General features: G+C 32.5%; 3 protein-coding genes across 3 annotated transcripts; all 3 read left to right on the top strand.

Moving 5' to 3' along the window:
* Positions 1–27: 27 nt before the first annotated feature.
* LOC114422452 (LEAF RUST 10 DISEASE-RESISTANCE LOCUS RECEPTOR-LIKE PROTEIN KINASE-like 2.1) lies at positions 28–2,779 on the top strand. Its single transcript, XM_028388810.1, has 3 exons — positions 28–816; positions 896–937; positions 1,327–2,779. The coding sequence occupies exons 1-3, from the start codon at positions 78–80 to the stop codon at positions 2,442–2,444; spliced, it is 1,899 nt and encodes a 632-aa protein (XP_028244611.1). The 5' UTR covers positions 28–77; the 3' UTR covers positions 2,445–2,779.
* A 2,725-nt stretch (positions 2,780–5,504) lies between these two features.
* On the top strand, positions 5,505–9,495 carry LOC114423863 (LEAF RUST 10 DISEASE-RESISTANCE LOCUS RECEPTOR-LIKE PROTEIN KINASE-like 2.1). Its single transcript, XM_028390767.1, has 3 exons — positions 5,505–6,463; positions 7,941–7,976; positions 8,115–9,495. The coding sequence occupies exons 1-3, from the start codon at positions 5,650–5,652 to the stop codon at positions 9,257–9,259; spliced, it is 1,995 nt and encodes a 664-aa protein (XP_028246568.1). The 5' UTR covers positions 5,505–5,649; the 3' UTR covers positions 9,260–9,495.
* A 6,892-nt stretch (positions 9,496–16,387) lies between these two features.
* LOC114421208 (phosphoglucomutase, cytoplasmic-like) lies at positions 16,388–23,130 on the top strand. The gene is made up of 18 exons (XM_028387042.1): positions 16,388–16,676; positions 17,073–17,154; positions 17,383–17,438; positions 18,030–18,143; positions 18,323–18,385; positions 19,145–19,264; positions 19,390–19,490; positions 19,823–19,882; positions 19,983–20,082; positions 20,180–20,337; positions 20,419–20,514; positions 20,929–20,992; positions 21,086–21,167; positions 21,275–21,447; positions 21,531–21,607; positions 22,225–22,357; positions 22,623–22,739; positions 22,821–23,130. The coding sequence occupies exons 1-18, from the start codon at positions 16,596–16,598 to the stop codon at positions 22,890–22,892; spliced, it is 1,749 nt and encodes a 582-aa protein (XP_028242843.1). The 5' UTR covers positions 16,388–16,595; the 3' UTR covers positions 22,893–23,130.
* Positions 23,131–23,646: the final 516 nt, after the last annotated feature.

Below are 23,646 nucleotides of genomic sequence, written 5' to 3'. Positions count from 1 at the left end.
TCACATATAAATTGAAACTCGCCCTTTTCTTCTTCAAAACACAGAATTGATTATATCTCCAAACTTGTTCCTGATCAATGTTCAAATTTGCATTTTTTTTTGCCTTTTTTCTTTTTTTCACTACTAATACTACCTCCGGAAGCCACAACAACACATCATCCTGTCCTACTAACAGCTGCAAAAATGGACCTAAGATCAGTTACCCATTTTGGTTTTCCCAAGGTTCCCTTCCTGATCAATATTGCGGTTACCAAGAACTTGGGCTTTTTTGTGATGACAATGGCAACGCTATTTTTTCTCCACCCCCAGGTAAATACTATTACGTAAAAGACATAGACTATGCAAACCATAGACTTAAGCTCGTTGATTTTGACACTGCAAACATAACTTGTCCAAGGGCACTTCACAGCTTTCCCTTGGGCAACCTACCACTCTCTCACTCCCCTTTGAACTCAAACCTCAACTTTTACTACAACTGCACTCACTACCCTTCTTCTGGTGTGCCTCCTATCGAGTGTCTAAGTTCTGGGGCAAACCGGTCTTTTGTGTTTCTGATGGGGAACGAGACCGAAGGTTTCGACTGTCAGGAAAAAGTTGTGGTGGCAGTGTTGAAGGATCAGATCACAAGTCATGATGATGGCGGCTTGATCAACGAGTTTGCTGGGGCCATGAATGAAGGCTTCTTGCTTGATTGGCAAACAACTACGAATTGCGCCGAGTGCGAGGCTAGTAATGGAACTTGTGGTTACAGTAACACCAGGAAGGAGACGCTGTGCTTTTGCAAGGATGGCACCACAAAAAGCAATACATGTCAAGGTATATATGTTTGACAAATTACTACAAGACTATCACTGTGTTTTATTATTTGACTGATTATGTTCTGTTTTAATAACAGGGGGAGGGGGAAGCAGAACCGGTTTGTCAAGGTTAATTATAGGTATAATTTATGTCTTGAATTATATTTCTTGGTTAACGTGATTGTTAGTAGAGTTTAACGTCTATGTATGTCCATGCATGTGTAGCTTTTTCTATGCCTGGTTTTGTGCATTTGCAATATTCTAAGTTGTACTCAAAATGGAACTTGTGGTTGCAATAAAACAACATAAAGTACCAAGACAACCTACGTTTTAAATTACTGATAAGATGACTCATCTGTAGTTACTAGTTCTGGTTTATATTGAAGAGCGAATTATTTATGTGGTTTGTTATCATTTATCTCAAGGAATCTAAAAGTTAAAATAAATCATAGCATATAAACATCATCAATTTCAGAACCTTCATGTCAAGGATTACAATAGCTGAATTACCTTCTATTTTTGCTTACAGGTTTAATAATAGGTGGAGGAATTGGTGCACTGCTGATATGCATCCTAGTTTACAGTTTTAGACGAAAATTATCACCAATTGTGTCAGAAATCCGGAAGGTCAAAAAGATTCATCAAGACATTGAGGCCCTCATAAGAAGTAATGGACCTCTTCCCATAAAAAGATATTCATATTCAGAGATAAAGAAAATGACCAATTCTTTTCAATCCAAACTGGGACAAGGTGGCTATGGTCAAGTATATAAAGGAAATCTAAGCAACAACTCTCCTGTGGCAGTGAAGGTACTGAATGCTTCCAAAGGGAACGGGGAAGAATTTATGAACGAAGTTATAAGCATCAGTAGAACGTCCCATGTAAATATTGTTAATCTCCTTGGTTTTTGTCTTGAAGGCCAGAAGAAAGCACTTGTCTACGATTACATGCCCAATGGATCCCTTGAAAAGTTTATACACAACAAGAATTTGGAAACCAATCCACCTTTGAGTTGGGAAAGATTACACCACATTGCTGAAGGGATAGCTAAAGGACTGGAGTACTTGCATAGAGGGTGCAACACTCGGATATTACATTTTGACATAAAACCAAGCAACATCCTTTTGGACAAAAAGTTCTGTCCCAAAATCTCTGATTTTGGGATGGCTAAGCTCTGCTCAAATACACAAAGTATCATATCTATGTATGGTGCTAGAGGGACAGTTGGGTATATAGCTCCAGAAGTGTGGAACAGAAACTTTGGAGGGGTGTCATATAAGTCTGATGTCTATAGTTATGGAATGATGATTTTGGAAATGGTCGGAGGAAGGCAAAGTATCAGTATTGAAGCAAGTCATTCAAGTGAGACATATTTTCCTGATTGGATATACAAGCATGTTGAGTTGGGAAGCAATTTAGCATGGGATGAAGGTATGACCACAGATGAAAATGAAATTTGTAAGAAAATGATTATTGTGGGATTGTGGTGCATACAAACAATCCCATCTGACAGGCCTGCTATGAGTAAGGTGGTTGAAATGTTAGAAGGAAGCATAGATCAGTTGCAAATTCCACCAAAGCCATTCATATTTAGTCCTACCAAAACCCAAGTGGATATTTGCACCACTACTAGTAGCTCTGATTGATTCTTAATTTCTGATTACTAGAACTCCGGAGAATTTTTATATAACAATTTTCCCTTTTGAAAGGTAATTCACCAATGCCTTTTAATCATTTCAGTACATAACACGAACAGCGTAGGGAAGGGAGTATTTGGGACTTGGATTGATGATACCTATTCTTTTAGCCATACATAAAAATCTTAGTTTTTGTTAGTTCATTTAGAGGTTTAAATTTACAATTTCCTCTGCAGCTTTTTAACCAATTTTTGAGAGACCAATTTAATGACAAATTAAATCTTCGAGAGATTAAATTGGTGACAAAATCTTTTGATGACTACGAACAAAAAATCTTTGAAGAATTATTTGGGAACAATATATTTGAAGACTTATATGGTGACTCATGTAACTAACTTGTGTGTTTACTATTTTTTTCCTTCTCTTTTATTCTGCATTCTTCTAAGTGATGGCATCCTTCACTCTTTTCCATTCAGTTTTGAACATCTCCTTCACTTCTCCGTCTATTAAATGGGCAACACTTACCTAATCACTTTCAAACTCATTCCCTAATTATACCAGTCTTATCCTTCATTATGTTCCACTCTTATCTATTTTATCCTTACTAACTTTTATCCTTTAGTTATTTTCTATTTTCATCCTCTCTTTTCTATCTCTCTAATGGCCAAAGCTCTTAGTGAGGGAAAATTCTAATTTTCATTTCATTTTATTATTTACAATGTCATGCTTGAAAATTACTCACTTCCATCCTTGAAAATACAATAAAATTATAATTTTTTTTCACTCCCTCAAAAAATATTGAAAATATAATTTTTTTTTCATTGTATAACAAAATCATATTTTTATTATAAGTAAATTATACTTGCATTTCCCTTTTTTTTACATTGCACCTGACACTCTTTTTTTTTCATCCTATAAAAAAATTAATTGTATAATTCACATTATTTCCAGATCTCTTCCCTCCTAAATATTGTTTAATAATTTAACAAAAAATAGATATATGTTAATCATATGACTTTTAATGAAAATTTATGTCTAAAATATCTTATCTTTTTTTCACACTCGCACCTCCTGTGTTTTTTCCAAATTGCACCCAACACCCCTCCTTTTTTGCATCCTACAAAACTTTCTTAATTGTTTAGTTCACATTATACCCAAACTTCATTTCTCTTAAACACCATTTAATAATTTAATAGAAAGTAGACACATGTTGATCACATGACTTTTAATGAAAACTTATGTCTAAAATACCTTCATCTTCTTCCTCTTAACTCCATAAAAGATATGACATCATTTTCAACCTGAAAATATTTTAACACTCTTTCCTCTTTTTCTTTTTTCTCTAATTGGATGTATTGTTGAATGTGAATTCACCTTCTTGGTACGTATGTGTTAACATTCTTCATTCTTCTTCTTCTTCTTCTTCTATTTTTTAGTTCAATTTTTTTGTGTGTGTTTGGTCGTTTGGTTGCTACGTTATTGTTGGACGTGTTCCCAGCAATGCCTATTGATTGAATATGGTCATTTATTTTAAATTTTAGTGTTTTGTTCCTGCATTTATGTTTTTAACTCATTTCTTTGAAATATTTATTTTTTATGGCTAGGTGTTTGATATAATGTTCTAATAAAGAGCTGCATCTTCTTCAAGTGTTGCCAACAATGAAGTAAAAGTCAAGTATTAAAAGAAAAATTGTTATTGCATTAAGAAAGGTTCATTCACAGGGTCAATTGTTAATCTGTTATTGAGTATTTAACTAGGATAATTTCGTGTGCTCACATATTTCAATTGACATTAGTTAATGACATTAAAAGAAGATGAGTAAAGGTAATGTAAAAAAGGGAGGGGTATCGGATGCAATTTGAAAAAAACATAGGAAGTGCGAGTGTAACAAAGATGTCAGAACAATTTCCTCAGCACATATTTCAATTGATATTAGTTAACGATGTTAACAAAAGAAGGATAAAAATAATGTAAAAAACGAGAGGAATATCAGATGCAATTTAAAAAAAAAACACAAGAGGTGCGAATATAATTTACTCTTTCATTATGCATTTTTTCGAGCTGCAAATATAGTTTACTCTTTCATTATTTATTTTTTCACACCCTCTATGTGAATAACAAAAACTTGATTCCTTCATACAACTGTATAACATAATCGTGTTTTTATTATTTATTTATTTTTTACACTTCTTTGGTAAACAATAGAAACATAATTCTATTGTATAATTCTACAGTAGAATGAAGTTTCCGTCAAAAGGGATATTTTTGAAAGAAAAAAAAAATCAATCCATTGCTAGGAGCCGATAGCAATGAAAATGAGATCAATAACAAATCCTTTTTCCTAATCCGGCTATTGGGCCTAACTTTTTGGGCTTGAATGTTTATCCTTAGCCGTCGTTCCTTTTAATTTCTTGAATTAATCCTAAATGAAATGACCTTTATGAAACTTATGTTTAACCATTTATTTATTATCCAATAGTTAATCGAGGTCTACACAAGATCTAGTCCAATGGATATTAATTAATTAAATACTGGTGAAATGTAAATTCTGCCTATATCCTTTTTTCCCTCAAATAAAGTAATGAGATTATCATCAAGTGATTTTTTTTTTCTTTTATCTCATTTCTTTCTTATTTCTTATTTTTATTATATTATTTATCATATTAATTATTTTTTCTTTTCTTTTCTATATCTCTCCTTGTTCTTTCTCTACACCAATAAAGGACGTGTACGTTGAATATTTTCTTAACGATATTTAGAATGAAAAAGACTGAAATCTCCGTTTGGAACTCTTTAGATATTTTTCACGGTACATGACAGTGTCATTTTTCCAAGGTTGCACATATCCTGTTTTTTCTGTCCCGTGTGATGCACGGGTAAATTGCCTATGCCCCAAAAAGTTACCCACCCGTGTGCTAGAGGTTCTGCTGTGATTCTCTAATTAAGTCAAATGATCGATACTTGTGTTCTGTTTCCACTGAAATTATTTTATCCGTCCTCGTTTCAAATATTAATATATATAATACTATATATAAACGACTCATATCGCGTGGAATTTTCAAATCAACATAGAACAGTTGTTCATAGTGAATACAACCGCGTGCTTTGTTGTTTTGCCTTAATTTCCTTAAAGCAACCAAGAAAGTGAAGAAACTTGTCACTTGTCAGTTCCTACTAGTCACATATAATATATATAGTTTTCAACAAAAAAACATGGCTGCAGACTTCGCCATTAAAATCCCTACAAGCTTTCCATCAACAATGAACACTCGTTCCTCCTTGTTTGCATCCATACTCACACTTGCTTTCTTCTTCTTAACAAGTTTGCCACAATCCTACTCTCAATTACAAAACCACAAGTACTCTATTTGCAGCCAAATATCATTCAGTTGTGGAACTCTGAGAAACATATCCTATCCTTTCTGGGGAGGGAACCGACCTCAGTTTTGTGGCCGCAATGGGTTCAAGCTAACGTGCATGCACAATGAAAACACCTCGGTTCAAGTTGGTTCCCAAAGATTCAACGTACTAAACATTAACCAAACGGCTTCCACCTTGAGAATGGTGAGAACGGACCTTGTCTATGATCGCTGCTCTTCCAATTTCACCAACACTTCTCTGAGTGTCAGTCCCTTCACTTTTCTCCCCTCCGTTCAGAATGTCATTGTATTCTACAAATGCCCTTCTGGGATTAATTCAGTTGTGGGAAACACTTTTACGTGCCAGAATGATACTAGTAAACATGTTTTCTATGTGGTCAATGGAACTCAGCTGAACCAGTTCCCAGACCTTCACAAGTACTGTGGGGTTAGTCTTCAGGTGCAAGTTTCCCAGGGTGTTGTTTGGGAAAGTGGACTTGGGGTGCTGGAGAAAGGGTTTGATGTGCGGTACGATGCAAAGTTGAGTTCTCAGTGCACTGCATGCAGGGATTCTGGAGGAACATGTGGAACCAATGAGAATGATTCGCCTCAGTTCTCTTGTTATTGCTCCGCTGGAGCTCATGCTTCAGTCTGCTCTACTCACAAAAGTATGTTTTCTTTTCTCTCTTTCTTATTTCTGAAATTGAATATGTTTCTGTCATTATGGCCTTATGCACAAGTTATTTAACTCATTCTATATACATACTTTTGATAAAGGTTAAGATAAATAATGAAGGAGATTCTGTGTCACTTCTTCCTGCTTTCTTATCTTGTTCATTTAAGTGTGGCACGTGATGAAGAACTGAACAAGATTATATATAGGTTTGATATGATGTGTTGAATGAAATGAAGATTAATATTGAGATTTGTTGAGAGTTCGGGAAATCAGTTCAAAGGTGGTAGAAGGAGAGTCAAATCCATCATCAGCTTTTTTCATTAAAATCATCCTTCAGAAAAATCCAATTGCTCTTTTCATTTAGCATTTAATACCACAAGAGACCACCGTCACTGTATGTATATAAAAGCCATCTATGAAATATGAATTCGACGTTGCACATAAAAACTGTCTCGTGTACAAAGTACAAACTCTTCTGGTTCGGACCATTGTGTTCTGTTTGTAAACTATAGTAATAATTTATTAATTTTCTCCTGTTAATGTTGACTTCTTAGTTCTTAGTGTCTAGTATAGTGAGGGAAATAAATTAATTCGACATGTGTGTCATGAGACAGAGATCGACATGATTAGAATATACGGGTTCTTCATTGCAATAATTGTTACTTAAAATGGGTAGAAATATTATGGCACACATCAACTTCTAGCATCATAAGTTGACCTGGATAGATCCAGCTAACCGGGAACCCCATTTCTTCCTAAAAAAGTATACTTTGTGCAGCATGTGTATGCAAGTGCAAGTATAAACATTAACAACCGTGTATAATAACAACAACAACAACTATCAAGTAGTATTTTTTATGTTTAAAGACGATTGAAAAAAAAACAGGTAATAAAAAGAGGACATTGGCTAAAGAGCACGCATGGCATGGCATGACTAACTGACACGCAACATTTTCTGCTTGTTTTCCGCAATTGTTGACTTTTCAGTAACCATTGCCTTCCAGCGTCATGGTAGGCCACGTGTTGGTGTGGTTTAGGTAGATATCAGATAACGTTCAAGAATCAATCACGGGATTATATTTGAAAATTGTAACACTGAATTTAGCTATATTATGGATTGAACATTTTAAAACATAATAGTTATAATTGTGTTTCTTAATATCCTGGTCACTCCCTTTGCTAATTTCTAGTAGTTCATTTGGACAGAATTATTCAAGTCGTGTATGTGAATTGGTGTAGAAATCAATAAATATAATAAAACATTTAGCAAGGGTACAAACTGATAATCATCAGCTCCTGGACACTCTAAAATTAAATTATCAAATTCCACTGTTTTTCTTTTTCATGATGCCAAATTTTCAGGTATTTGTTTTCCTATGGCAAAGTCATACTTGCAATTGTTCAATAGAGAATGTAAAGTTCTGAAAGCGTGCAATTTAACAGTGATGATGTATGTTTTTTCATGGCAGATCAAAGGAAGAACAGAGTGTTGAAGCTGGTTTTAGGTACAAATTTTGTTTTTTAAAGATTGGTTATTAAATAAAACTCCCCAGGGAGTTTACAAGCGTACGTATGGTATGGATGTGCACATTAGCAAACAATTACTATAGACTTGAATGACCCCTAACTCTTCTAACTAACAGGTTTCGTTGCTACTGGATTTGCACTACCTCTAATAGCTGTCATCATATGCCGTAACAAAGCTAGGATTTGGAAATTTATGTTAATACAAGTTGGTAAGATAAAAAGGAATGATCGAGTTATAGAAGCCTTCCTTGAAAGCCAAGGTTCTATGGGTCTAAAAAGATACAGTTTCTCTGATGTCAAGAAAATGACTGACTCCTTGAAAATTAAACTTGGAGAAGGTGGTTATGGTTCTGTATACAAAGGAAAATTACTGAATGGCTGCTCAGTGGCAGTGAAGATACTGAACGAGTCAAAAGAGAATGGCGAAGAGTTTATCAATGAGGTTGCTAGCATAAGCAAAACATCCCATGTCAACATTGTCTCTCTCCTTGGATTTTGTCTAGATGGAAGCAGAAAAGCTCTCATCTATGAGTTCATGTTCAATGGTTCACTTGAAAAGTACATTCACAAGAAAGCATCAGCTGAAAGCAAAACTACTACCCCATCCTTGAGCTTGGAGAGATTGCACCAGATTGCAATAGGCATAGCTCAAGGACTTGAGTACTTGCACAAAGGATGCAACACTCGGATTCTGCATTTCGACATTAAGCCACATAACATCCTTTTGGACGAAGTTTATCGCCCCAAGATATCGGATTTTGGACTTGCTAAGCTCAGCACAAGAGATGAAAGCATCATTTCAATGTCAAATGCTAGAGGGACAGTAGGGTACGTGGCTCCCGAAGTGTTCAGTAAAAGTTTTGGAGGTGTTTCACACAAGTCTGATGTTTACAGCTATGGAATGATGCTGCTAGAAATGGTTGGAGGGCAGAAGAACATGGACATTGAAGCTAGTCGTTCAAGTGAGATATATTTCCCACAATTGGTTATTTATAAGAAGCTTGAGCAGGGCAATGATTTGGGACTGGATGGTGGGATATTGTCCGGTGAGGAAAATGAGATAGCAAAGAGAATGACTATGGTGGGTTTGTGGTGCATTCAGACAATTCCTTCTCATAGACCTACCATAAGTAGAGTCATTGACATGTTGGAAGGTAGTGTGGATTCCTTGGAAATGCCACCAAAACCATTTCTGTCTTCTCCTCCAAGATCATCAACAGATTTTTCCACTGCAATATCCAAATCACTTGACGGTGTCTAATGCTGCTGCTGCTGTTCTATCAAACATAGTATACCGTACAACTTTCGGTATTGGTGATCAAAGTTAGAGGGTTTATGGGTCTGTCTTTCATCATTCCATATATATTAATATGTAAGTGTCTTCTTTATTTGGAGAAGGGTGATGGGCCTCATGCATGGGATACGCAAAATAATGCAGCAATGCAATAGTTTGTACTTTTCATATTCAGAGGAGAGATCTATGTTTATTAACATTAACTCATGAGTTTAATTTTACATTTTGTTTTTGGATTAGGAAAAACAAGTTAAAAGAAAGAGAGTAGATGATATCATCTACATTAGCAAAACAATACTATGTAATATCCAAATACACATTCCAAAAAATAAAAACCCGGTCCCTCTTGGCTTTTTTACCAACAAGGCTATTTTTTTCTCTCGGTATTTTACATGGGATTGTTTTTGAATTATTAACCAAAAGGGTAACTTATAACATCTGTCACCATTTTTAAAATTTTTTTTAACTAAAGTCATAAATAATTTTAAGATTTCAGTATAATTTTTTTTTATCACTTTAAAGTTGTAACTTTTTTTTATGACTTTGAAGTTGTAAAAGTTTTTTTTTAAGTATTAGGATTTCAAAGTCGTAATACCCATTTTTTTTAATTATTACGACTTCGAAGTCGTAATTATTTTTTTCATGCAATTTATTTTTTATTTTACTATGTTTTGTTTTAATTTTTAAAAAAAATTTAAAGAAATATATTTATTTAATTATTAAATAAATAGTTTTACTTTTAATTTTTATTAGTTTTATTTAATATGTTGTATACTTTTTATGGTTTTTTAATATGTTATATATTTTTATAATGTTTTATTATTTAAAATATATTATATTTTTTTAATATTGTTTTATTTAATATATTTTTGTATATTTAAAATTTAGATAATTTTTTAATAATGTTATGAAATTATTTTTTAAATATGAAATATAAAAGTAACTTAATGACATTTAATATATTTTTTAGAATATTTGTTTTATTTTGAATACTTAAATTTTAAAAACTAAAATTTGAAACCGGGAAGTTTGAGGTTCAAGGAATTATAAATACGCAACTTGGTCGACGAGTAATGACATGTACTTCCAAATTAAATGAATGGTTGTGTGATTGTAGATAATTTCAAGCACTTCGAGTTCCTTGCTCGCATGCGATTGTAATGTGTACTTTTTGCAATTTAAATTATGATGATTTTGTTGACTTTGTATATAAATTGGAAAACATTTTTAAAGTTTATCAACATCACTTTCATTCCCTCGGAAGCGAAAACAAATGACCTCAATATTTAGATCCACATTTTATGTCTAATCCTTTGAAACAACGACAGACGAGAATGTCAGTCACTACTCATACAAACAAGTAGATGATTAATGTAATTTTTACTTTTTATGTGTCTCTTTAATTTAATTTGCATTGTTCATTAATGTATTATGTTGTTTTTAATTTAACAACTACTTTTATTACTAAATTATTACGTGTTGTTAATAGTAAATTCCTTTACACAAAATAAATAATATTATTTCATAAATTATAACTTAATATTATTAACAATTTTTTTAATATTTGGTTTCAAATTTTAGTTTTTAAAAGTTAAGTATTTAAAATAAAAACAAATATTCAAAAAAAATATCTTAAATGTCATTAAGTTACTTTTATATTTAATTTAAAAAAAATAATTGCTTAACATCATTAAAAAATTATCTAAATTTTAAATATACAAAAATATATTAAATAAAATAATATTAAAAAATATAATATATTTTAAATAATAAAATATTAAAAAATATATAACATATTAAAAAATCATAAAAAATATACAACATATTAAATAAAACTAATAACAACTAAAATTAAAATTATTTATTTAATAATAAAACAAATATATATTTTTTTACAATTTTTAAAAAAATGAAAACAAAACAAAGTAAAATAAAAAAATTGCGTGAAAAAAAATATTTACGACTTCAAAGTCGTAATCATTAAAAAAAATAGGTATTACAACCATGAAGTCATAATACTTATAAAAAAAAGGATACGACTTCGAAGTAGTAAAAAAAATTACATTGAAGTTATAAAATTATATACGACTTCCATTACAAAAAAAATTAAAGTCGTAACAGATGTTACAACTTCTAATTCAGAAGTTATAACACCTATTACGACTTACCCTTTTCGATAAATAATTCAAAAACTACTTATCTCACATGATCCCAAGAACAATACCCTTGGTGGTAGAAAAGCTAATGCAATCCTACCCCCAAGGGCATTTGATAGAAAACTCCAAAAATATTGGGTAAGAGAGATAGGAGAAGACCTTAAGGTTCTTATGAGCTTTAGTATAGATTTTGGGCCCCTGGGAGCCCACTTATCTTTGTACATATTAGATTAGGGTTTCATTATTTTTGGACTTTGTATTTAGGGCTCCATAATGTAGGAATGATACCTTAGTAATGTAAGATTTTTCAACCCTTATTTTAGGACACATAAACTAGTTTTTGTATTAGAGGTAGTTTTGTAAGTTCACATGCATTAAGTAGACTATTTGATATGATGTGTGTTGGGAGAGAAATTTAATTGAATTGGGAGAAGTCCGATCCAATTAAATTTTGGACCAGCCTAAGGAAAGGTGAGTATTTGCTTGTTACACACCATTGTCACATCATATAATCAGAGTCATAGTTTATTTGTGTATGTCATTCATGCTTTACATGTCTCATGACACCTAAGCACACTTAGTGGCTGAAATATAGCTGAAATTCACTCATCATAATTAGTAAAATTTTGACTCCAAATTTGACTCCACAAATTTAAATTCAAATTCAAGTGAAAATTTGAATAAAAATTCAAATTTCCCTCTAATTTTGTGTGACACTTAGGCTATAAATAGAGACTTTCTGTATGCATTTTTCCAACTTTGATCGTTTGAGAAATTAGACTTCAAAGTTTGGACCTCATCCTTGAAGTGGCGTCTCCAATTACCTTTTTTTCATCCTTCTCCATTTTGCTGCCATTGATCTTCAAGAAACAAAAGACTCAATTAATAAAAAAGATACAAGACCTATAAACTCTACATGAAGTTATATCAAAAGTCGTCCCCTTTACTCTACATACCAGCCTAGTCCTTTCACTCTATATTACCAACCTAACCCTTAAACTCTAAACCTACTTTAGAAGCTCAATTTCAAGCATTAAGAAGCCAAGCCTTCGCTAAAGAAGGTAGTTGATTTTTGCAAATTTAAGAATATCAACCTCGTCGGTACTGTCGCCACTGACTCCCCAACAGTTCCACCAATATCCGGATATTCTATGACTACCTAAAATATGGATCTTCACTGTCCCCCAAACCTGTGTCAGAAAAAAATACGAAGAGTCATCTTATGAATAAACTTAGAATCATTGCATTGTCTTTGAATTCCCAGCATCAGGTACTTCTTGCAGTTACAAAAAGCACATTAATTAAAGACAGCAAGAAAAATACGTTTTCTTCAATTCTCTTTTAATAAACCCTACTAGATCTTCTTTTGCCACAAATCAGCTTATGTAACAATGTTGGTTTTCTCTTTATTCCAAACAAGTTCATCAGCTTCCTAAAATTTTGTTTAAGAGAAGTTCACTTATTCTTGATTTGAACATCATTAGAATCCAACCCAGTGATTTTCCTGAAATTTGCCATAATCCTCCTCCACCCGTTTACACTGAACGCGATTGTCGGTTATTTTTCCTAATTTTACTTGCTTCAATGCACGGTCAAGTAAAATCTTTACGGTAACATCATCCCATCTTGCCGATATTCTTTCTTTGTTCTTGGAGGAAGAATTCTTGTTTTTTCCCGGAAGATTTTTTATCTGCTCTCTTTCTACACTAAGAATGGATAAAGAAGATGCGATTGTCTCCACGTTTGTGAGATTGCACAAGATGCGAAGCTGCTTGAAGTTTGAATGCAGGGTAAAAAAGTTGGGTTACCGAAATTGGGCCAATGGCCCAACGTTCTTCAAATGAGTTTTACTTTCTGCGCCTCTCTTTTTGCTTCCTGCACCATATAGATTTAAAATATCAGCAAATTTCAAACATTTTATACCGTACAACTTTGACCAGGGGGACCATGACTTTTTGCCAAATTTCAAATTGTATGGACTATACAATATACAACACGTCTCTTGGTGTGGTGCTTTCGGGTTTTGATAGATTAGTAATGTATTAACATTATGAAACATCGATTTATGAATATTTTGTATATACAAATTGATATATATATATATATATATATATATATATATATATATATTTATTGATAGATGAATTTTATTTTTATGATTGTCTCCATCATTCGAGTCAGATTCGTTCTTGATGATAATGGGTTTCATCCATAAAATATGCAAATTAAGGCTTAAAGTTCAGATGATTTACTTTTTTTTTTTTTAATGATACATAGGTTAGTATAATTCAAGTGAAGCGATCACAATTATTAGTAATGAAAAAGATGAATTAATGCGTACAAAATTTGTCACCGGTGGGAAGATGTCCCATAACTGCAAGAAAATAAACCAAGTTACCATCAAAGACTACTTTCCACTATTATTCATGGATAAGATGTTAGACATGGTTAGACAAGAGTTCTGTTATTTTTCTTGATGGCTACTTCATATACAATCTTCTTTTTTTTGGGTGCACTCCATATACAATCTGGTTACAATCAATCCAAAATAGAATTTCATCATATCAAAATATTTACAAAAGTTATTTTTATCTCTCACGTCTTTTCAGATGACAACGGATTTGTTTTTTTTTTTTTTGTAAACAAAATATCATATTTTTTAAAAAAATTCAGTCGTTTGTTTCATCTGTTTACAATAATCAGAAGTTGAAAAGTATCTATAGAAGATTTTTTTTAAAGCATCTAAAATCTGATTAAAATTATAAACTATTTTGAATAATTTCTCATGAAATTAGCTTTTCAAAAAGTGATTTTAATAATTATAAATAAACAAATTAGTTTTTTTTTAAAATCTTTTAAAAAAAGAATCACTAAATTATTTTATATTAGAATCACTTTTTTTTAATGGATAAGAAACTGACCCAATTTCTCATTTGATGAATAATGGCACTACTATGAGAAGGATTAGGCACCCATTCGGATTCACTACATGTGAGGAAAAATGACAGGTTTCCAACTATATATGGTGATTGCATAACTAATGGAAGTTCAAAAGTTGCGTGAAGGTTTAAGTCTTATTCGGAGTTGCTAGTGGATAAAAGAGCAGGGATACTCTTATGATTTAGATGAAGTTGAGTTCCAATAATATCTGCATAAATATAAGCGCAGGATCTCTGACTTGGTTCATAATATGGTACTTAGGCAATAACTTTGTTAAGTTTGTTATTAAATTTGATCAATCTACGAATTGTATTCAATTGATTATGTGCACTGTACTTGTTGAGCCTTTTGTTTCAATCTGATCAATGGGCTTGCATTATAAAAGATGGGTTATACTTTGTTGAATTTTTATTTAAAAAAAAGGTAACAAAACATTCAGCCGAATAAAACTTGTAGGAGTGTTACTTTCATTTCCTAATGTCCATTCTGGTGATTAAATTATATATGAATTATTAAATTTGATCAATTTACGAAATGTGTTCAATTGATTCTGTGACACTGTACTTGTTGAGCCTTTTGTTTCAATCTGATCAATGGGCTTGTATTATAAAAGATGGGTTATACTTTACTTTGTTGAATTTTTATTTGTAACAAAACATTCAGCTGAATAAAACTTGTACGAGTGTTACTTTCATTGCCTCCATTCTGGTGATTAAATTATATATGAATCAGCATCATAAGAGGGGGGAAAAGGGATGCTATGGGTATTACGTTTTTACGATAGTAATGTCTTTCTTTTTATTCTTTTGTCATATTTTCGGCCTAAACATAACACAAAAAAAAAAATGCGGGGAAAAGGGATTCGCAGTCATGACTCATGTGGTTCGGCACGTCATGATAAAATGGAATAAACCTTTTTGAGGTTGGAATATTACCAAATCAAAAAAAGGAAAAAAAAATAGGGAACGTGCAATTAAGTCCATGGTTACAATTTTTTTTTGCAAAAGCATGAAATAGAATTTCTAGGATTTAGTTATCTAAAGCGAGTGAGTCCATTTTCTTAATTTGAATTGAATTGTTTCACAGGTTAAACGTATTTTAAATCAAGGATGGATATATGCCCAGACATTTTATTTTATTTTAACATATCTTTTTTTTTTATAAAAAAAAGTTAAATTTTTATTTATTTTTGGGTACCATGTATGAACGTCAAAAAATAATAGAACGAGAGAAAAATAAACTACAGTAAATTTAAAGAAAAAAAATATTAAATGAAATAATATACATTAATAAATTTTATGTTATTTTAAATAATTTAAATGATTGATCGCGGCCCTACTCAATTTCATTTTGCTTCATTATATCTCTCTTTATTGATCTAAATAAATAACCGCGGGAATGAATCTCAAACCAGAAATTCATAAATGATTTTAGCAAAATAAGTCATTATAATCGTAGGATAAAGTTATTTTATTACATGGGATGCTTTAATTACCTTGAACTATTATTCTCATAGTATATAACTTATAAGTATCGCATACGATGTAGTATTATTTCAATTTTGATAAAGTTTAAAAAATAAATTAAAATTATGAATGACATATAAATTATATATTATCCAATAACAAATAATCATGTATAGTAAAGGAGAATGTTTTTAAGCATTATTCCTAAATAAAAATGATTTTAGAATTTATTTTCAGTTGGTGAGACACGTCTTTTATTCTAATCTTATATGATTTACTAAATAATGTTTTAAGACATGTAAATATTTGTTGATATGAAAATAAAAAAAATAAAGAACTTATTATATAATTTTATTTTGCTGAATCTTAATAAAAAAAATATTTATTGATTGGGATTTGCGAGTGAGTCCCTAACAATATTTTCCTTACAGTTAGAATAAAAAATGTTTTTTCTCAGAATTAATTAATGGTTAAAAAAAAAAAATAAAGGAAGCGGTTCGAAATAAAATTGCAAAACCAGCAAAGACACGGGCATAAAATTCCTCGTCGCACAAATGTCATCCATCCCCATAAGCATTCATCAATAAACTGCTAAGCTAACTGAACTCTCCCTCTCTCCTTCCTCGTTCCTTTCGCCTCTCACTACAAATACACATCTCATCTCATCCGTCTCTCACTTTTAATTTTTCTCTGCAATCTGAACCTTCCGGATTTCGTTTTTCTTTGTTCCGGTAGCCAGCCATGGTGCTCTTCAATGTTTCACGCGTTGAGACCACTCCCTTCGATGGACAGAAGCCTGGAACCTCTGGTCTCCGCAAGAAGGTCCTTATCTCGATTTTATCCTTTCCTCTATCAATCCATGCTTTAGTTTTTCCGCGCTCGATACATTCTTTCTTCTTTTGTTCTTCTGACGATTGTACTACTGTCTGGATCTTGCCTTCAAATTCTATCTTCTGATTCCGATCTGTTTCGATTGAGCTGCATGTGGTGTTATGTGTATGCATGCATTGTGTTTGATATGAATCGCGATTGGATCAGACCGTAGAATTCCTTTTGAGCAATTTAGGATCAACCAAATTGTTTAGTCCTTTGGAGTTGCTTTCTAGTTTAAATCATTTTTTTCTGATGCAAGATCTGTTTCACATTGGTGGTTGCTTCTTCTTCATTACCTCTACTACTAATTGTAATTGTAATAGTTCGTTCGCTGGATCTTTTCAGGTGAAAGTATTCGTGCAACCTCATTACCTCCATAACTTTGTTCAGTCAACATTCAATGCATTAACTGTGGAAAAAGTTAGAGGTACGATCCTTCAATTCTCTTACTTTGCTTCAAACTCACGGTACTCAAATATCATTATCAGTTTTACTGCAACAGAAATGAACATGCTTCTTTCTCATAACAGAATAAATAAATAAAAGATATGGCTTCAACATGTCTTTTCAGAAACTGTTTTTCCTTCCACTTGTTTCCTTTTCATGTTTCAATTATGCTGTGGGATACTGAGAACTGTTCCTTCCATTCTTGTAGGTGCAACGCTAGTTGTATCTGGTGATGGTCGTTATTTTTCAAAGGAAGCTATTCAGGTACTTTTTCACTGTCCACTTTTCTTGCTTTTGAATGTTGTCTTCTTGGCGTCTCAAGTATTTGGTTTATCAATTACTTTATTCATAAGTGCCGGCAAATTGGTAACATTTCTTTGGAAAACTTCTCATTTGCATAACTTAGATGCCTTACAATTCTTTTTTTGTTGTTGTTGTCATTTTGGAATTGTGCTTCTTTTCTTTGGTTTAATTTGATTTGTAGTACATCTAACATAGGCAGGCATTTTGACTAATTTGACTGCACCACTTATGGCATTTTAGATATAATTTATGATTTCGGCCTTGAAATTTACTAGATCTTTTAATTAAACAAATAAAAGTATACAGGTTAAGATCTTGTAAATTATAATAACAAGGAGATGGAAACTAAAATGCCATTTTCCAACTTCAGAGTTTTGTACTCTGGAATAGAGACTTGCTTTGTTTCTTTTAACTTCATACACCATTGGTTACGCATCTCTTCACTTATGACTTTCTTATATGAGAGGATATTCATTTCATGCTACATCACATGCTTGTCTTCTAATGTCGATATCATATTTCACATCACTAATGATTTTAATGAATCTGCAGATTATAACTAAAATGTCAGCAGCAAATGGAGTAAGACGTGTTTGGATTGGTCAAAATGGATTACTTTCCACTCCTGCAGTATCTGCTGTTATACGTGAAAAACTTGGAGCTGATGTGAGTAATGTTTTCTACAGTTTGCTTCTCGTTGTTTGAACTTCTCTTTATTATGCTTAGAATGCGTTTTGTTTCCTCAAAGATGATCCATGATTTTCATAGTGGAATTGCATATGGTAACATTTTTTTCTCCTGAATTAAAGATTAATAGTGGATAAAAAATTGTATTATCTGTACAGGGATCCAGGGCAACAGGTGCATTTATACTGACAGCAAGTCACAATCCCGGTGGCCCTAATGAGGTGAGTATTGTCGTGTATTACTTTAATTATTTATGGATGAATTAAATTAGATTAATGAATATGATGATATCTGCTATAGGAATTTAATGTGTAGATCTCTCTCACATTCCATTTCTGAAATCTGAACTAAGTTGACTGACATTTAACCTTTGGCTTGGCCACTTGAATTATTTCATTTATTTGAGGTTGACCTACATTGTTTGGATCAATGTAATTTATGTGGATCACGGAGTTACAAATTACATGATAATTTTTTTGTACTCTTCATTCTTTTTCAACTTGGATGATCAAATGTAAGTGATAATACCTATTTTTTCTTTTCAAAAGAGGAAAAGATATCAAGTAGGCCACAGATGATGCTGTTTATTAGGATCTGACTGGTTAGTTAAAAACCAAATAGCATGAAATAGTGGAAAAACATACAATTACACAATATTATTTTTTAAAATGATGCAGGGAAGTCTTCAATGACAAGCTCCTATGCAAACATTGAAATATTGTGTTTATGTGACCATGAAAATATTCCTGATTGTCCCTTCCCCAAATAAGCTTTAAGCCATGGTTAGTTACCTTTTTGCTTTAAAATTGTAGTTTCTCTCAGATATCAACAAGACATAATATTAAGTTAGTAAGGTGAATATTTCCAAAACATAAATGTAGGAGTTGATGGGTGTTCCCTTATGATATTATGCTGAGACCTTGTGGGTTGTAAGATTAACTCTGAATGATTGTTACTGTCATTTGGTTTCCTTGTTGCAGGATTTTGGGATTAAATATAATATGGAAAACGGTGGACCTGCACCAGAGGGAATTACTGACAAGATATATGAAAACACAACAACAATTAATGAGTACTTGATTGCTTCAGATCTGCCAGATGTACTACTCATGACCTGGCTTCAAATATTCTCCTTCTCTTTATTTATCCACCTTGTTTTTAATTAAGACTGTAATGTCTTTCATCAACCTAAATCTTGTTTCCCATTCTCTATTTGTCTTCCCAGGTGGATATTACCTCAACAGGTGTTACAAGCTTTACAGGCCCCGGAGGACCATTTGATGTTGAGGTTTTTGATTCAGCAAGTGATTATATAAAATTGATGAAGTAAGATTTTTTTACAACTTCATCTTACCCTCTGCATCTATGCAAAGAATTTTTATGCAAGTGGATTTATTTATGTCATGCAATTGTGCCAATTAACCTGCAAAGCTGGAGAACATTGAAGGAAGAAAATTTTTAAATTTTGTCAAGCTGTAAAAGTTTGTTTTAATAGATTTTCCTTCCTTTTCCATTTTGAGAATCCAGTTTGGTGTTTCATATGATGCAGTATTCTTACAACAAGCAATCTTGATTTTAATTAGATGATCAAATGTTCTATATTCTTATGCACTTCTACTGATTCAATCTTCTCTTACCCCATGATTGAAATTTTGCAGGTCAATTTTTGATTTTGAATCTATCAGGAAACTGCTGTCATCTCCTAAATTCACATTCTGGTATATTTTATGGATTTTCTTTTTAATTGTGATATAGAATATTCTTAGTTCGTTTCTTCATCCCAAAGCCTAATGATAAATTTCTTTGACGTTATTGAAGTTATGATGCACTACATGGGGTTGGTGGAGCATATGCAAAGAGTATTTTTGTGGAAGAGCTTGGAGCACAAGAAAGCTCTTTACTGAACTGTACACCAAAGGTCTTATTCTCTTGTTGATTAATGCCAAGGATAGCTTTAAATATTCTGAATGCCAGTCGTGATTTGCCTTGATTTGTGGATGACTTGTTGGATACAGGAAGACTTCGGAGGAGGACACCCAGACCCCAATTTGACATATGCAAAAGAGTTGGTTGCTCGTATGGGATTGGGCAAATCCGAACCCCAAGATGAGCCCCCCGAGTTTGGTGCTGCTTCTGATGGTGATGCAGATCGCAACATGGTTCTTGGTAAAAGGTAGTGTTGTCCTTAATTTGTGATGAATTTAAATATTCTCTAACTTTTTTGTGTAATATCTGTGTATCCCCTGTTTGTTAGGTTTTTTGTCACTCCTTCAGATTCCGTGGCCATTATCGCTGCAAATGCTGTTGAAGCTATACCATACTTTTCTGCTGGTTTAAAGGGTGTTGCCAGGTTTTCATCATGTTTTTAAGTTTTAAGCTTCTCTCTCTTAATTTCATCAGTAGTGTGTGTTTGAATGCAAAGAAGCACATGTGCCAATGTGCATTTGTGTGTCATGCAGTAATGCCAGGCTTATACTTGCATATGCTTGGTAATTATATTCTTGTAATTATCTAGCTAGTTGCCACAAAAGGTGTGATTAGATTTGTTTCTAGTTGGACTATGAAATAGGAAGAATTAACATTGAGTTAAATACAAAGATTTTAATATTCATAATTGTTGGTTATATATTCCCCCAATGACCAAATTGTTGATCTCTTGTTAGTTCTTGAGCTTATTTCCTAGCAACTTGATCTTTTGTGTAACTTCATTTCTCTCCACCAGTTTTACCAATATACCAATTTTAAATTATAAATATTTGTGTAGGAGCATGCCAACCTCTGCTGCCCTGGATGTTGTTGCCAAACATCTGAATTTGAAATTTTTTGAGGTATATTGCTCTTCAATGTCTTTTAAGTATGAAAATACTTGTTGGTGGCTTTTAGACATGCAATTATTTTATTTAATTGTTATTCAAAACCAGGTCCCCACGGGTTGGAAGTTCTTTGGTAATTTAATGGATGCTGGATTATGTTCAGTCTGTGGTGAAGAAAGTTTTGGGACTGGTATGTGTTTGCTATTGCATTAAGAGGAGCAAAGTACAACTTTCAACTTTATTAAAACCTAGTTTTAAACTTTTTATCTTGTGATTATTCCTTGTGCTTGTGGATAGGTTCTGACCATATTCGTGAGAAAGATGGAATCTGGGCAGTTTTGGCCTGGCTATCTATACTTGCATATAAAAATAAAGATAAACTTGAAGACAAGCTTGTCACTGTTGAAGACATAGTTCGCCAGCATTGGGCTACTTATGGGCGCCATTATTATACTCGATATGACTATGAAGTATGATACAATCACATTTTCTCCTACTTTGTTATAATCTGTTTTGAGAATCAGTTAGTGACCTCAATTTTTTTTCCTTAAAGAACGTGGATGCAGGTGCAGCAAAGGAACTGATGGCATATTTGGTCAAGCTGCAGTCCTCACTTTCAGAAGTCAATCAGTATGTTAATTTTAGTACACTAACATTATTTTAATTCTTGGTTATAAAGATATGCATCCGGTGAGAGTTGTCCTATACTAGCTAGTACCTTGGTATCTTGCAACCCATCAACAAGTGAGAGTTCTCGTATACTAGATAGTACCTGGGTATCTTGCAACCCATAAAAAAAAAACTCGAGCAATTATCCTCCAAAGAACCAAAAACTTGCCAACATCCTGGCAGACTTCTCCAGGAGTCATTGACCTAAAGCAAAAGCATAAAATTCTTTCCATTATCCAAAGAACCAAGGTATCTAGCACCAGCTGAGTAAAATAACCTTTCTTCCCTGCTCCTCCTAATGTTTACCATGTAAGATATGCCCTAGTAATGGAAAAGTGTGCATTGACCCACTTCCCTTGTGTCACCCTCCTGCTTCAGTTCATCTCCACTGCTGATTATACATATGTTCCTTGTTGAGAATAATTCAAAAATAAGTAGTTGATGGACTTGGAATGATGAATCTGTTACAGTTACCTAGTTAGTTCGTTGGTATTTGACCTAGGAATAAGATTACTTGGTGAGGGTTTGAATCTGTGGCTTCATCATAAATCTAATGAATTTATTCGCTGTCTTTTTAGGATTATTAAGGGGATAAGGTCAGATGTTTCGAATGTTGTCCACGGTGATGAATTTGAGTACAATGATCCTGTGGATGGTTCCATCTCATCACATCAGGGAATCCGATATTTGTTTGAGGATGGATCACGATTGGTGAGTTTACTGCTTGAGAAATATTTGTTACAATTAACTTAATGGAAAAAAGCTGAAATTTCGTGTGGTGGTCTTTCAGAATTGAAAATGCATCTTCTTGCATGTAATTACTAATTATTCATATTCTTCTTCCCATTGTCAGGAACTTAAAGTTAATGTTGGGTTTTGTTTCGATGGATATATTCCATTATTTTATTCAATTTCTTTTTCCTAATTTTTATGGGGTCTACTATTTTGTTTTCTTACGTTTAATATACTACTATAGATTTTCCGCCTATCTGGAACTGGATCAGAAGGTGCAACAATTCGATTATACATTGAGCAATATGAGAAGGATCCATCAAAGATTGGGAGACTTTCAAACGAAGCACTTGCTCCTCTTGTAAGATGCTTATAATATTTATTTAAATATAAAAGTTCTATCAAACTTGCAACTTGACTGACTTAAATATCTCAATTACAGGTGGAAGTTGCGTTGAAACTTTCGAAGATGGAAGAATTCACTGGTCGATCCGCTCCAACAGTCATTACATGAACACATTCAAGTGGAAGGTGGTTAGATCCTGAAGCTTCTCCCTGTCATTTCATTTCTTCTTTGTCCAGTATCTTACGGATAGCCGAACAGTAGTTTTGGTTGTTTGCAGCCTTTGCTATGGGAAATTGAGTGGAATTTGAGTTTCTTTATCTAAATTTTGATATGCTGAATAATTTGCAACAGCCGAGTGCTAATTATATAGTCTTAATATAATGGTTTCTCTTGTATTGGCTTTTTATTTTTAGGTTTATAGATCTGGATACAAACATAGTGCATTTTTATAAAGTAATTGAATTATAAATAGTTTAGAACTCTTACGAATAGACAAGAAATGAATTTAAAGACTTGTTTAGATAAATGTTTCAATAAGCTTCTTCCAAAAACTAAAATCAGCTTATATATAAATTAACCAGTGTCGTGACCGGTGTCTTTCACGGATAAACAATTTTTAAATATTTTTATAAAATACATTTAAAATATATATATTTTAAACTTTTCTATTAAGAATTATTTATAATTTTACTTATTTATTTTAACTATTTAGTTATTAGTTATTTTGTCTATTATTAACGGTTCATTATATACATAGCAGACTTAAAAAAAAATACAATGAGAGAAATAATAATTAATGATATGTTAAGTAGGTTTATTAGGTGTGTTTATGGGTATGAGTCACTTACAATTAACCAAAATCTATTCGAACAATTTGGATTAAGTTATTTATGTATTTGAGTTAAAATTAAATCGAACAGAT

Source organism: Glycine soja, chromosome 8 (genome assembly GCF_004193775.1).
Source record: "Glycine soja cultivar W05 chromosome 8, ASM419377v2, whole genome shotgun sequence".
NCBI lineage: Eukaryota > Viridiplantae > Streptophyta > Magnoliopsida > Fabales > Fabaceae > Glycine > Glycine soja.
Note: the sequence above shows the minus strand (reverse complement) of the source record. Positions and strands in the feature narration are given on the sequence as shown.

Excerpts from the sequence above, each read along its gene's own strand:
- LOC114422452 (XM_028388810.1), top strand. The coding sequence starts at position 78 with ATGTTCAAATTTGCATTTTTTTTTGCCTTTTTTCTTTTTTTCACTACT. Across the intron at positions 817-895 it reads AAAAAGCAATACATGTCAAG|GGGGAGGGGGAAGCAGAACC; the intron begins GTATATATGTTT and ends TTTTAATAACAG. Across the intron at positions 938-1,326 it reads TTTGTCAAGGTTAATTATAG|GTTTAATAATAGGTGGAGGA; the intron begins GTATAATTTATG and ends TTTTGCTTACAG.
- LOC114423863 (XM_028390767.1), top strand. The coding sequence starts at position 5,650 with ATGGCTGCAGACTTCGCCATTAAAATCCCTACAAGCTTTCCATCAACA. Across the intron at positions 6,464-7,940 it reads AGTCTGCTCTACTCACAAAA|ATCAAAGGAAGAACAGAGTG; the intron begins GTATGTTTTCTT and ends TTTTCATGGCAG. Across the intron at positions 7,977-8,114 it reads AGTGTTGAAGCTGGTTTTAG|GTTTCGTTGCTACTGGATTT; the intron begins GTACAAATTTTG and ends TCTAACTAACAG.
- LOC114421208 (XM_028387042.1), top strand. The coding sequence starts at position 16,596 with ATGGTGCTCTTCAATGTTTCACGCGTTGAGACCACTCCCTTCGATGGA. Across the intron at positions 20,083-20,179 it reads TACTGAACTGTACACCAAAG|GAAGACTTCGGAGGAGGACA; the intron begins GTCTTATTCTCT and ends TGTTGGATACAG. Across the intron at positions 20,338-20,418 it reads AACATGGTTCTTGGTAAAAG|GTTTTTTGTCACTCCTTCAG; the intron begins GTAGTGTTGTCC and ends CCTGTTTGTTAG.